At 41.0% G+C, this 15,025-nt stretch overlaps 1 protein-coding gene across 10 annotated transcripts in view; it reads right to left on the reverse strand.

Moving 5' to 3' along the window:
- LOC121293192 (serine/threonine-protein kinase WNK1-like) overlaps positions 1–15,025 on the reverse strand; it is a 209,452-nt gene that overhangs the window by 151,893 nt on the left and 42,534 nt on the right. For all 10 annotated transcript variants that reach the window (XM_041216001.1, XM_041216000.1, XM_041215993.1 and 7 more), the window contains exon 2: positions 12,871–13,043. In XM_041216001.1, the coding sequence (XP_041071935.1) occupies positions 12,871–13,043 (173 nt within the window). The remainder of the gene's footprint in view (positions 1–12,870; positions 13,044–15,025) is intronic.

The raw sequence follows: 15,025 nt of genomic DNA on the forward strand, positions 1-15,025 counted from the left end.
TGAAACTCCCCAGCTAGGGGAAAATTAGCATCTCTCTGTCAAGCCCTCTCAGAATTTTGTATGTTTCACTTAAATTACCTCATTCTTCTGAAATCCAGAATGTGTGCTCATTCTACTTAATATCTCCTCACAGGAAGGAAGAAAAGATGTTTCCCTGGCCAGTGGCATCGAAAACCAGGGGACACAGTCTCTGAATCAGAGATAGGTCATTTAAGATGGAGATAAGGGAGAATTTCTTCACTCAGAGAGTGGTAAATCTTTGGAATCTTCTACACCAGAGGGCTGTGGAGGATCAGTCATTGAGTATGTTCAAAACAGAGATCAACAGATTTCTAGACAGTAAAAATATCAAGGGATATAGGGGTAGCGTGGGAAAATGGCGTTGAGGTAGAAGATCATCCACGATCTAACTGAACGGCAGAGCAATGCTCACGGGGCTGAATGGCCTACTCCTGCTCCTATTTCCTATCTAACAACCCTCTTATTCCAAGAACCATTCTAATGAAATTTTGTTGCGCCTCCTGTAAGGCCAGTTCATCCTTCCCTAGGCACAGAGGCCAAAACTGTACACATTACTTCAGATGTGGTCTCACCAATTACAGCAAGACTTCTTTACTCTTATATTTCAGCCCCTTTGCATTAAAGGCCAAATTATCTCTTGCCTTCCTTACTGCTTTCTAAACCGACAAGTTAACTTTGAGTTTCACGTACATGGGACACCCAAATTCCTCTGAACACAAACATTTAATATGAAATAGTTTCTTACCATTTAGAAAAACTATCTTCCTCCTACTGCAATGAATAGCCTCACATTTTTATACTTCATCTGTTACCTTCCTGCTCACTCATTCAACTCTACATCCCTCTGCAGGCTCTGTATTCCTCCCATTTGACTTCGTATCATCGGTTAATTTGAATACATTATGATCAATCCCTTCATCTAAGTCATTAATATAGATTGCAAAAAAACTGAGGTCCTAGCAGTGATCCTCGTGACACCCCACTAGTAGCCTGCCAAAGTGCTGTTTATTTCTATTCTTCACTACCTTTACCCATGCTAATATATTACCTGCAACCCCAAGAATCATCATCTTGTGTAACAAGTTTTTGTTAACACCTCGAGTGTCTTTTGAAAATCCAAAAATAGTACATTCACTGGTTCCATTGATCGACCCTGCTAGTTACATCCTCTAAAAATCTATGAAATGGAAATATATGGCATATCACTCATTTATTTCTATTTGTGCTATCAATTCACTCATCTTGTTATGAATGCTGCGTGCATTCAATAAAGAGCCTTTAATTCTGTCTTTTTAGCATCTTTCCCCACTCTGCCCTTGCTGGTGCACCCTCATTTGTATGCTGACACTCTGTCCATTCCTGTCACACTCTGTTTATCATTGCACATATTGCTACCTTGCGCTATTGCTTTGTCCTTTCTCTTCAACTTTCCAAATCTCCCCTCATGTGAACCATCCCCAGACTATTTAATTTAAAGTCCTCTCTACAGCTCTAGTTAGATGATTCGTCAGGACATTGGTGTCGGTGTGCCATGAATCAAAACTCATTTCTCCCACTCCCACACATTCAACACTCTGATCTTTTCTACCCAATGCCAACTTGTTCTTGGTTCAGGTGTGAAAAATGAAACGTTTGACAAATTTATAAAAGCTTTGATGCTGCTTAGTCAGGTTACGATTTTCCTGTACTCTTTTTATCACTTTCTTGGTAATGGATTCCAGCAGGAGAGTGAGAACATCCTGAGTGGAGCACAGCCAGTGTGGGTTTTCGGAATTTGGTGCAAAGCAAAAATTGAACTGATGAGTCTTTCTCTATAATTTCTCTTTAATTTTTGTAAGTTCAGTAGTCTAGTTAAAAGGTTGGTAAGGAAGCTGACTCAGCTGACTGTGCAACAATTAACTGTCAACCACCTGAAGCTTGATTAGGGCCTGAATCGGTGTTAATTACTATCTGAAGCTTAACTAGTGGTGAATCAACTCAGCTCTATTTAAGAAAGGGACTATCTAGAAGCACGCTACAGTGTGCTTGCACAGGAACAGGAGAGAGAGCACATCCTGAGTGGGTATTCGGAATTTGGTGCAAAGTGGGAATTTGGTGCATAGGGGACGAGGTGCTCTTTGCATTTTTTCCTTACTACCCAACTTCTTAACTCTTCAGAGCGTGCTGCAGCAGGAGAGGCGACAAGGGAAAGGAATCACTGGTAAGTAGTGGGTAAAGTATTTACTACTTTAATCGCTTATAGTTTAAGGTCTTTTTGTGGTTTACAGTTTATATACTCTACAGTAATGAGGATTCGGAAAGAAGGGCCCTAAAGTAATTGACTTAAAAGGTTTAATTTAAAGGGATAAGTCATGGCAGAGGCGTTCAAAGCTGTGGCGTGCTCCTCTTGCTCCATGTGGGAAGCCGGGGATATTTCCAGTACCCAGGACCAGCATGTGTGCAGGAAGCGTGTCCAGCTGCAGCTCCAGGAAGCTCGGGTTTCAGAGCTGGAACGGCGGCTGGGGACAACGTGGAGCATCCGCGAGTCTGACAGCATCGTGGATAGCACGTTTAGAGAAGTGGTCACACCGCAAATGAAGGAACTTGAGGAAGGGCGGGAATGGGTGACCACCAGGCAGTCCAAGAGAAACAGACAGGTAGTTCAGGAGTCCCCTGGGGTACCGCTCGCAAATTGGTATTCCGTTTTGGAGGCTGATGAGGGCGCTGGTTCCTCCAGGGAGTGCGGACAGAGCCAAACTTCTAGCACTACAAGCAGTCCGTCTGTACAGGAAGGGAGGGAGGAAGAGCAATAGTAAGAGGGGATTCTATAGTCAGGGGAACAGATAGGCACTACTGTGGCTGTCAACGTGACTCCAGGATGGTATGTTGCCTACCTGGTGCCAGGGTCCGGGATGTCACTGAACAGTTGCAGGGCATCCTGAAGGGGCAGGGTGATAAGGCAGAGGTCATGGTACATGTTGGTACAAATGACACAGGTAGAAAGAGGGATGAGGTCTTGCATCGAGAATTCAGGGAGTTAGGCAGTAGACTAAAAAGCATGACCTCTCGGGTTGTAACCTCTGGATTAATCCCAGTGGCACGTGCTAGCGAGCTCAGAAATAGGAGAATAGCGCAGATGAATACGTGGCTTAAGAGTTGGTGCAGGGGGGAGGGTTTTAGATTCCTGGATCACTGGGACCATTTCTGGGGAAAGTGGGACCTGTACAACCAGGACGGTCTACATCTGAACCAGAGCGGGACTAACATCCTTGCAGGTGGGTTTGCTAGTGCTGTTGGGAAGAGTTTAAACTGATTCGGCAGGAGGAGGGGACACAGAATGCTAGCAGAATAGAAACACATTATAATACAGTGAAACAATCAAGTCAGAGGGGGTACAGCTGCAATAAGTTTTCAAGGGAGTAAGGCAAGGCTTGATGGCCTCTACTTTAATGCCAGGAGTATTACAGGCAAAACGGATGAGTTAAGGGTGAGGATTGACATGTGGAATTGTGATATAATAGTCATCACTAAGACATGGTTGAGGGAAGGACAGGATTGGCAGCTCAACATTCCGGGATATAGAATCTTCAGGCGAGACAGGGGAGGGGATAAAAGAGGAGAAAGCATTGCATTATTAGTTAAGGAGCCAGTTACTGCAGTAAGGAGAGATAATATCTTGGAGGGGACATCAAATGAAGCTTTGTGGGTAGAGCTTAGGAATAAAAAAGGGGTAACCACATTATTAGGTGTTTATTATAGACCCCCAAATAGTCAATGGGAATTTGAGGAGCAAATATGTGCACAATTTGTGGAGATGTGTAAAAACAATAACAATAGGGTAATTATATTAGGTGATTTCAACTTTCCCAACATTAATTGGGATAGACATAGTGTTAAGGGCTTGGATGGAGTGGATTTCTTGAAATGTGAACAGGAGAACTTTTTAGGTCAATATGTAGAGGGTCCACAAGGGACGGTGCATTGCTGGACCTAATTCTGGGGAATGAAGCCGGACAGGTGGCTGAGGTGGCGGAGGGCAAGCATTTTAGTGATAGCGACCACAACATGGTACGGTTTAAGTTTGTTATGAACAAAGAAATTGACAAGTTGCAAAAATGAATACTTCACACCCGTCTTCACCCAAGAGAATGAGGATGAAGGTATCGAACTCAGGGAGAGAGACTGCGAGGTTCTTAAGCAAATTGATATCGGGAGTGACAAGGTATTGGAGGTGCTGGCAGGCTTAAAAGTGGACAAATCTCCAGGTCCAGATGATTTGTGTTCCAGACTGCTGAGGGAGGCAAGGGAGGAGGTCGCAGAGGCTGACCCAAATTTTTAATTCCTTTTTGGCCACGGGGGAGGTGCCAGAGGACTGGAGAACAGCTCATGTGGTTCCGCTGTTTAAGAAGGGTTGTAGAGATAAGCCACAGAACTACAGGCCAGTGAGGCTCACGTCAGTGGTAGGGAAACTATTGGAGAAATTTCTGAAGGAGAGTAACTAAATCCACTTGGAGGGGCAAGGTTTGATCAGGGATTGTCAGCATGGCTTTGTCGGTGGAGGCGGGGGGGGGGGGGGGTCGTGCCTAACAAATTTCAATTTTTTGAGGAGGTGACCAGGTGTGTAGATGAGGGTAGTGCAGTTGATGTAGTTTATATGGATTTCAGCAAAGCCTTTGACAAGGTCCCACGTGGGAGACTTATAAAGAAGGCAAATGCACATGGGATACAGGGTAATTTGATAAGGTGGAATCAAAATTGACTTACTTGTAGGAGACAGAGGGTGATGACAGAAGGATGCTTTACTGACTGGAAGCCAGTGTCCAGTGGCTTACCACAGGGATCTGTGCTTGGTCTCCTATTATTTGTCATTTATATAAATGACGTAGATAACTATGTGGAGGGTAGGATTAATAAGTTTGCGGATGACACAAAGATTGGCCGGGTGGTTACAGTGAGGTTGAGTGTCTTGGGCTACAGGAAGATATAGACGGGATGGTCAAATGGGCAGATAACTGGCCGATGGAATTTAACCCTGAAAAGCGTGAGGTGATACACTTTGGAAGGAGTAATTTGACAAGGAAGTATTCACTGAACGGTACGGCACTAGGAAGTTCTGAGGAACAAGGGGACCTTGGCATAGGTGTGCATAGATCTCTGTAGGCAGGGGGGCATGTTAGTGGGGTGGTGAAAAAGGCGTACGGGACAGTTGCTTTTATCAATCGAGGCATAGATTACAAAAGTAGGGAGGTCATGCTGGAGTTGTATAGAACGTTGGTGAGGACACAGCTGGAGTGCTGTGTGCAGTTCTGGTCGCCACATTATAGGAAAGATGTGATTGCACTGGAGGGGGTGCAGGGGAGATTCACCAAGATGTTGCCTGGGATGAAACATTTGAGTTATGAAGAAAGATTGGATAGACTTGGGTTGTTTTCGTTGGAGCAGAGAAAACTGAGGGGTGACCTGATCGAGGTTTACAAGATTATGAAGGGCATGGACAGGGTGGATAGGGAGCAGCTGTTCCCCTTCGTTGAAGGGTCAGTCACGAGGGGGCATAAGTTCAAGGTTTAGGTGCAGGAGGCTTAGGGGGGATGTGAGGAAAAGTTTTACCCAGAGGGTGATGACGATCTGGAATGCACTGCCTGGGAGTGTGGTGGAGGCGGATTGCTTCACATCCTTTAAAAAGTACCTGGATGAGCATTTGGCAAGACATAACATTCAAGGCTATGGGCCAAGTGCTGGTAAATGGGATTAAGTAGGTAGGTCGGGTGTTTCTCTCGTCGGTGCAGACTCGATGGGCCAAAGGGCCTCTTCTGCACTGTGATTGTGTGTGATGTTCCCCAATGACTAATGTCAAGCCTCCTGGACAAAAGCTGTGCAGAGACTTGTTGAGCCCGAAATTCATTAAATTAGTGGCTTCAGACAACAGCAGGTTGTTCAGGGCCAAGTACAAGGAGATCAGGGGGGATGGTGAAAATATAGCAAAGGTTCAATTGGAAGGAACAGGTAGGGTGGAGCAGGCTGCGCAACAATGTGACTGAATGAGATGCCAGCATCCTAGAGTAATGGAAACTTCTTCTTGCTCGAAGAATTACGTCTCAGATAAATTTGTGCTTTCTAAATATAATCCACAAGAGGGTGCCTCTAAAGGGTCTTTAAAGTTTTTGCAGCACCTCTTATAACCTTTAGCTATGTTCAATAAACTACAAGGCAGACTTCAAATTGGAGTTTAAATTTTATTTTTCAAAGGACAGACACATTGTATTGTTTTGAAGCTTACCAGCAAAGTCTTATTCATCAGGAGCAAGAATCACTAACTTGGTTTAAAAATTTACCTTAATTTACTGCATTTCACTCTGAAAAAATGATCGGGGGCTTTGTAAAATGGGTTTGCAGTTAGGCCATTCATGAAGCTCATTCAAGATTTCCTAATGTTAACAATGTAGATTTAAACCCAAGTTCACATTTTTCTATGAGAAGTTGTATTCTGTTTTGTTTTCACCAAACATCCTGGTTATTAGTTTTCCATTTAAAAAATGCTTCACCACGTGGCCTCTACACTGGACTGTGTTTTTTTTTAGCTCCCTAATGCCTTTCCAACCTTCACTTAGCTAATTCAATTCCATTTTTGTGGCACATTTTTCCAACTGTAATAATTTATATATACTTACACAATAATTTATATTTCTCGATATTGCATTTCATTTTTCACACCTGAACCAAGAACAAGTTGGCACATGGTAGAAAAGATCAGAGAGTTGATTGTGTGGCTCAAAAATTGGAGTGGGAGAAATGAGTTTAGATTCATGGCGCACAAGCACCAAAGTCCTGATTAATCATCTAAGTAGAGCTGTAGAGAGGAATTTAAACTGAATAGTCTGGGGAGGGTTCACGTGAGGGGAGGTTTGGAAAGTTGAAGAGAAAGGACAAAGCAATAGCGCAGGGTAGCAATATGTGCAATGATAAACTAAAGTGTGACAGGAAGGAACGGAGCATCAGCATACAAATGAGGGTGCACCAGCAAGGTCAGAGTAGGGAAAGATGCTAAAAAGACAGAAGTAAAGGCTCTTTATTGAATGCACACAGCAATCGTAACAAGATGGGTGAATTGATAACACAAATAGATATAAATGAGTATGATAGGGCAGCCATTACAAAGACATGGCTGCAAAGTGACCACAGCTAGGACCTGAATATTCACTGGTATCTGACATTTCCAAAGGACAGGTAGAAAGAAAAGGGTGGGGTAGCTCTGCTAATGAAGGATGAGAACAGCACAGTAGTGAGAAATGATCTTGGCTGGGAGGATCAAGATATAAAATCAGTTTAGGTGAAGAAAAGAATTAGCAAAAGAAAGTCATCACAAGTAGTAGGCGTTTATAGGCTGACATATATTTTGTCCCACAGTGTAGTTAAGTCAAAAAATAATGGTGGCTTCTAAGAAAGGGACTGTAATAATCATGTGTAATTTTAATCTTCATACAAATTGGACAAATCAAATTGGCAAAAATAGCCTGGAGGAAGAGTTCAGAGAGTTTATTCGGGCCAGTGTTTTAGAACAATACATTCTAGAACCAAACAGGGAACCGCCTATTTTAGAGCTGGTAATGTGCAATGAGACAGGATTAATTAATGACCTCAGAGTAAGGCATCCTTTAGGTATGAGGGTATGTTTTGATCACTGACTGAATATTAAATTGTGAGAGACGTGGGTCTGAAACTACTGCCTTAAACAAAGGCAATTACAAGGTAAAGTTGGCTACGGTGAAATGGAAAAATAGGTTAAAAGCAAAGACTGTACAGAAGCAGCAGCAGATATTTAAGGAGAAGATGTTTCATAACTCTCAACCCAAGATATACTCCATTGCAAAAGAAAGACTCAACGAGAGGGATACACCACCTGTGGCTAACTGAGGAAGTAAAGGGTAGCATCAAATTGAAAGGAGGGGTGTACAATGCTGTGAAGATTAGTGGTATTCCAGATTTTTGGGAAAATTTTAAGAAACAAGCAAATGAAGAATAAAAAGTAAAGCAGGGAAAATGAGAGAAAGAGAAAACTAGCAAGAAATATAACAGACTGAAAAAGTATTTAAAAATAAGTAAACATTGGTCCTTTATAGGGTGAGACTGGGGAATTTCTAATGGGAAATAAGGAACTGGCAGAGACTTTGAGCAAGAACTTTGCAGCTGCCTTCACAGTAGAAGACACAAAAAGCATTCCAAGAATAGCAGAAAATCAAGAGGCAAAGGGGAGGATCTTAAAACAATCACCATCACTGGAAAAAAAGTACGAGGAAAATTGATGGGGCTGAAGTCTAACAAGTTCCCTAGTTCTGCTGAGCTGCATCCTCAGGTCTTAAAAGAATTGGCTGCATCGGTTGTAATCTTCTAAAATTTCCTTAAGTTCTGGAAATCAGAGGATTCAATCACCACACTTCTGTTCAAGAAAGGAGGAAACTATAGGCCAGTTAGCCTAACATCTGGCATTGGGAAAATTATAAAACAACATTATTATGGATGTATTGGCAGGGTATTTAGAAAATCATAATACAATCAGGCAGAGTCAACATGGTTTTGTGGAAGGGAACATTGTTTGACAAATTTATTAGAGTTCTCTGAGAATGTTACATGCAGAATGGAGAAAGAGGTACCAGTAGGTGCAGTCTATTTGAATTTCCAAAAAGCATTGATAAGGTGCCACATAAAAGGTTGCTGTACAAAATAAGAGCCCATGGTGTTGCAGATGATATATCAGCATGGACAGAGGATTGGTTAACCAACAAGAAACAGAGTTTGAACAAATGTGTCATTTTCAGGTTGGCAAACTAACTAATGGAGTACCACAGGGATCAATGCTGGAGCCTCAACTATTTGCAATCTATATTAATAGCTTGGATGAAGGGACCGAAGGCATTGCAAACAAATCTGCTGACAAAGACAGGTAGAAAAGTAAATTGTGAGGAGGATGCAAAGTCTTCAAAGGATATAGATAGGTTGAGCAGGCAAAAATTTGCCATATGGGAGTATAACATGGAAAATGTAAGCTTATTCACTTTGACAGGAAGAATAGAAAAGATTATTTGCATGAAGAGAGACTGCAGAATGCTGTGGGACAGGGGTCTGGGTTTCCTGGTACATCAATCACAAAGTTAGCCTGTAGGCACAGCAAGTAATTCGAAAGGCAGACGGAATGTAACAAGGGGTTGGAGTATAAAAGTAGGGAAGCCTTGCTCTCACTGTACAGGTTACTGGTGAGACCGCACCTAGCTTCCTGTGTACAATTTGGTCTCTTACTTAGATATATTGCATTAAAAGCAGTTCAGAGAATGTTCACTAAGCTGATTCATGGGATGCTGGAGTTGTCTTATGAGCAAAGGTTGAGTAGGTTCAGCCTATACTCATTGGACTTTAGAAGAATGAGAGGTGATCTTATTGAAATATATAAGATCCTGTGAGGCTTTGACAGGGCGGATGCAGAGAGGATGTTTTCTCTCATGTGGGGCACAGTTTAAAAATAAGAGGTCTCCCATCTAAGATGGGGATGAGGAGAAATCTCTTATTTCAGATGGTCAATAGTCTTCAGAATTTTCTGCCTCATGGAGCAGTGGAGGCTGGATCATAGGATGTATTCAAGGCCAAGTTAGAGCTTTGATTTACAGGGGAGTCAAGCGTTACGGGAAACAGGCAGGAAAGTGGATTAAAGCCACAATTACATTAGCCATCATCTTATTGAATGGTGGAGCAAGCTCAGGAGGGGTAAATGGCCCACTCCTGCTCCTATTTCTTATGATCTGACTTCACAATTCTAACCAAATTAAATGTTTTGCAAATCTGTAGATGCATTCCTCATTTCTACTATAAAAGTACTCATGCAACTGACAGTGTGCAACAGCCATACACAATTGCAATTACAATGGCACTTTTAAAAATAGAAAAAGTCCAAGGTGCTTCATAGAAACATGTGGTCAATAAATGACAACGTGTGATTAGAAGAATTGACCAAATGCTTGGTAAAAGATGCTGATTTTAAGGAAGGTTTTAAAAGGAGGAGCAGAAATAGGAGGAGCATTATAAAGGAATTCCAGACTGCATTTAGGCCAATAAAATATTTGGGAAACCAATGATTAGCAAGAGTCAACATGTTTTTATGGAAAGAAATTAGTGTTTGATAAATGGTGATGACGTTGTAGTGGTAATGCCATTCGACTAGTAATTCAGAGGCCCAGCTCTGGGGACATTGGTTCACATCCCATCACGGCAGCTGGTGAAACTTAAATTTAATAAAGCCTGGAACTGAAAGCTAATCTTGGTAACAGTAACCATGAAACCATTGTCGATTGTCATAAAAACCCTTCTGGTTCGTAATGTCCTTTAGGGAAGAAAATCTGTCATCCTTATCTGGTCCAGCCCATATGTGGCTCCAGACCCACAACAATGTGGGTGACACTTAGCTGTTCTCTGAAATGTCCTACCATGCCTTAGTTCAGGGGCTATTGTCCCATCAAAGAATAAAAAAAATCTATTAGCGTTTTGAGTGTGTCATTAACAGGGTAAATAAAGAGGAACCATTGGAGTTTCAGAAGGCATTTGATAAGGCATGGCATAGGCCGCTACATTACAAAATGGCTCATGAGATTGGGGCAATATATTATGAACTAAAATACCTTGAACTGTTCATGGACAAAAGGCAGAGTAGAGATAAACAAGTCATTTTAGATGGCAGGGTGTAACCAGTGTTGTGTTGCAAGGAAATATGCTTGGTTCTCCGCTATTTACAATTCAAAGGACTTCGATGAGGGTACAGAGTGCAAAACGTTGGAATATATTAACAATGCCAAGCTAGGTGGGCAAATAGTTTTTGAGGGGGATGCAAGAAAGGCTGCAAAGGGATTTAGATGGGGAATTGGGCATGAAGGTGACAGATGGAGTATAATATGGGGAAGTAGGAAATCATCAACTTGTACAGGAAGAATAGAAAAGCAGATTTTTCTTTTTAAAAAGCAGGACTCGCAAATGTTGGTATTCAGTTGGATTTGTGTATGAATCACAGCAAGTTAATTTGCAAGTACAGCAAGCAATTAGGAAAACAAATGGTATGTCACCCTTTATTGCAAGTGGGCTTGGAGTATGTCAGTAAAGAAGAAATAGGGCTTTACTGAGACCACAACTGGAGTTATGTACAGTTTGAGGTGGTGCAATGAAGTTTCACTGGACAGATTTGAGAGAGAGGACTGTCCTTTGGGCAAAGATTGATGGAATTAAGAAGAATGAGACATGATCTCATTAAAGCATAAAATTCTTAGAGGATCTGGCAGGGTAGATGATGTTTTCCTGGATGTAAAGTCTATAGCTATGGGTCATTATTTCAGAATAAGGGGTCAGCCATTTTGAACTTAAAACACTTTTCTTCACTCAGACTTACAAACTGTTGATATTCTGTATCTGAGAAAGCTGTGGATGCTCAGCCAATAAGTATATTCAAGATTGAAAACAACAGAGATTTGGGCACCAAGAGAATCAAGGGATATGTGGGTAGAGCTGGAAAGTGAAGTTTATGTACAAGCTCAGCCATGATCTTATTGAATGGCAGAGCATGCCACATGGCCTTCTTCTTCTCCTATCTTTTATGTTCTCATGGTAAGGATGAGCCAGACTTAATGAAAGATAGAATACAAGCAGGACAAGCTAGAGTCCATGAAAGCAGAACACTGGAGCACTCAAGTCTTATAGGCATAAATAAGGGTTTCAGCAGATGGGATAACAAGACAATATTACAGAAATAGAAGTAGGTGATTTTATGATGGAGGATGGAGGGGACTGAAACTTGACTTGGGATCTAACAGGTCCCTAAGACTGAGAATTCTGTTTAAGTCCAAGACAGCAACCATAAATGCATTACAATGTGGATCATATGGTTCTTTGACAATATAAAACATTTGCTGGATTTAGTTCCCTTCTGATAATGCATCTTCAGGAATTTTTTTTTCCCAAAACTTACATTCAAGAACATAAAAAAGGAAATTATGAAATAAGGGTGGTAGTTAGCCCTTTGGATGATTCAAATATGTTCTTAGAAAGATAAATTTAGAACAGTAATCTATCGATGTAAAATGAATTCCTAAGTGTCGAAATTAGTTATCTTCCAAACTTTGTCCTGTTTTTAAAAATATTCTTCTGCCACCTACAAATTCTCAGACTCTCTGCTGAGAGAAGAGTCAACATTTTTGTTGCCTTTTTCTATAATGAATACTCTAGCACATAGAAAAATTGATGTTTGTTACGGCAAAAAGCTCCTTTTCACTGCAACAACTCTGGGAATAACTGCCAAGCATCCAATTTGAACCTACATTATAACCCATTTAGTTGGGATAATTGCTTTCCCAAATCAAAAGTCTAAGACCTGATCCTTAGATTACAATTTATGTGAATATGCCTCAACAGAACATGAAAAGCAAGGCAGGCTGGAGGATTTTAGGTACATATTTGGTTTCTATATTTAGAGTGCATACATATTCAACTTGGCCCACTTAAAGCACCCAGTTCATTTAAGAGAGACAGTTCCAACAATTATTTAATATAAAATTTCATGCTCAATTTTTCCTAACTTACTTTCAAAAACTTACATAAATTGATGAAGATATTAGGCATAGGAAAAAGAAAAACATTGAAGAGCTCAAGTAAGAATAGAGAAAACTAGAAATGCACATTAAATCAGTCAACATCAGAAACATAGGCCAATGTTTTAAGTGAGATCCTTCATCCCAACTGATTTCAGATTCTGATTAGTATGCAATGCATTTCCAGTTTTGAAATAAATATATTTGAAGTAATAAATAACAGCTTAAAATATATAGATAACTCAACTTTACTTACGTTTTCAGAGTACCCGATGTCATCAATTCTGTCACCAATACAATACATTTCTTTCCCTTTAAGGTTGATTCCCAAGAGTCATAAAATCTGACTATGTTGGGGTGCTGCAGGCCCTTCAACATTTCAGCTTCTTCTTTAAACCTTTGCCTTTCTGACTTTGACAACTTTCGATCCTGTTAACAACAGAACAGTGGTAACGAAGGTTAGGCTGTCAAGCAAATTAGTTACATTTGTCTGCAGATAAAAACAATGTTTATAATTTCTAGTGCTAGCATGTACCCTGTTCTTGGATAGGATTATGAACATTTCTCATGCTTATTATGAGTAAATTCAATGCTTATTAATGAGTGAATTTACTCATCAATACAGAACAAAGGACAGTACTGCAAACACAAATTGTTCGAACAGACCGACGCTGAAAAACTGCAACATAAAGCACAATTATGGTACTGGAACTTGTATAGCCATCGTAAATGTATACCCACATTCATCTTAACTAATTATTGACAAATATTTCCATCAACACGTAGAGATGAAAAGACCACTGTGCATATTTCCTAATTATCAGGTAAGAAGCAGCCTCAGCAGACACTGAAGCACGTACCCTCAGTCTAGCTATGTTTCAAAATATTGAGACCTTAAATTTCATGGAGAAGAGGTATGATTAAAACTAAATTATTAAGACTATTGTATAGGACACAAATTTCTTGCGTAAAAACCTTAGTTGAGTTATCACGACATTTGTTCACACTTTTCTAGCATTTACAACTGATCATTATACTTGTAATGTAGTAAAACAACCCAAGGCACTTGACAAGAGCATTATCCAACAAAATTTGACATGAAATTACATAAAATATTGGGGTCAACGACCAAAGGCGTGGTCAAAAAAGTAGATTTTAAGAAACATTGTAAAAGGAGGAAAATGAGAAACAGAGGCAGAAGTTTAGGAAGGTAATTTCAGAGCTTAAGGCCTTAACAGTTGAAGGTATTGTTGCCAATAGTGGAGTGATTGAAATCAGGGATGCTCAAGGAGCCAGAATTGGAGGAGCACAGATATGAAGGTTGAAGGGCTAGAGATTACAGAGATGGGGGGATTTGAAAACAAGGGTGGGAATCTTAAAATTCATGTCCGGAGCACAAGCCAATGTGGGTCAGCAAGCACAGGGGTGATGAGTGAACATGACTGGTATGGCTTAACATAAAAGCAGAGTTTAGGATGAGCTCAACCCTATGTAGCAAGATGGGGGAGCCAGCCAAGTCTGGAGGCAACAAAGACATGGGTGAAGATTTCAGCTGCAAAGGCTGGGACGGAGACAGGAAATGCTACAATAAGTGGATGTAAAAGCAAAATACTGCGGATGCTGGAAATCTGAAATATAAACAGAAAATGCTAGAAAAACTCAGCATGTCTGGCAGCATCTGTAGAGAGAGAAACAGAGCTAACATTTCAAGTCCATATGACTTTTCTTGAGAGCTGAAGAGAGATCAAAACATGATGGATTTTATACTGTTGAAGTGAGGGGCAGGGGACAGTAAAATAGGTCAGGGACAGGTGGGAGCTCAGGAGACATTTGACAAAGATGTCATGGACACAAGACAAAGGGAGTGTTAATGGTAGTATTAAAGACTAAATAAGGGGCTAATAAAGGTAAGAAAGCAGAATTGTTAATAGCAGAACAAGGGTCAGTGCTCTGTGAAAGCAAAGCTGAAGATCAAGATAGAGACGGCTCTGTGGGGGGAGGGAATTGACAAAAAATAAAATTTTAAAAATGGATGTAGACAGTCTTGCGATTGCATGGTCATGCAGTTGGGCAGTTATCTCTGGATCAAATATGAGACCAAGGATGCAAAAAGTCCGATTCAGCCTCAGGGAATTGTCAGGAAGATAAGACAGGTTCAGTTGCTAAAGTCTGAAGAGGAGGGAAACAAATTAAGATACAGGTTCAGGGCTAGGGCACTGGGAATCTTAGGAGAGGTTTTGTCCAGTGGTCTAGGAAAAAGGAGGGAAGTGGCAGAAGAAGCTGGATGGATGGTCTCAAACTTTGTCACTAAGAAGTCCATGAACTCCTCAAACGTTGTTGTAGGCAAGTACGGAAGAGGCAGGGTAAATGGCAGACTGTTGTCAGTGGGGAAAAAAGCAGCCAGGGTCGTC

The sequence above is a fragment of the Carcharodon carcharias genome, chromosome 21, assembly GCF_017639515.1.
Source record: "Carcharodon carcharias isolate sCarCar2 chromosome 21, sCarCar2.pri, whole genome shotgun sequence".
Taxonomy (NCBI): domain Eukaryota; kingdom Metazoa; phylum Chordata; class Chondrichthyes; order Lamniformes; family Lamnidae; genus Carcharodon; species Carcharodon carcharias.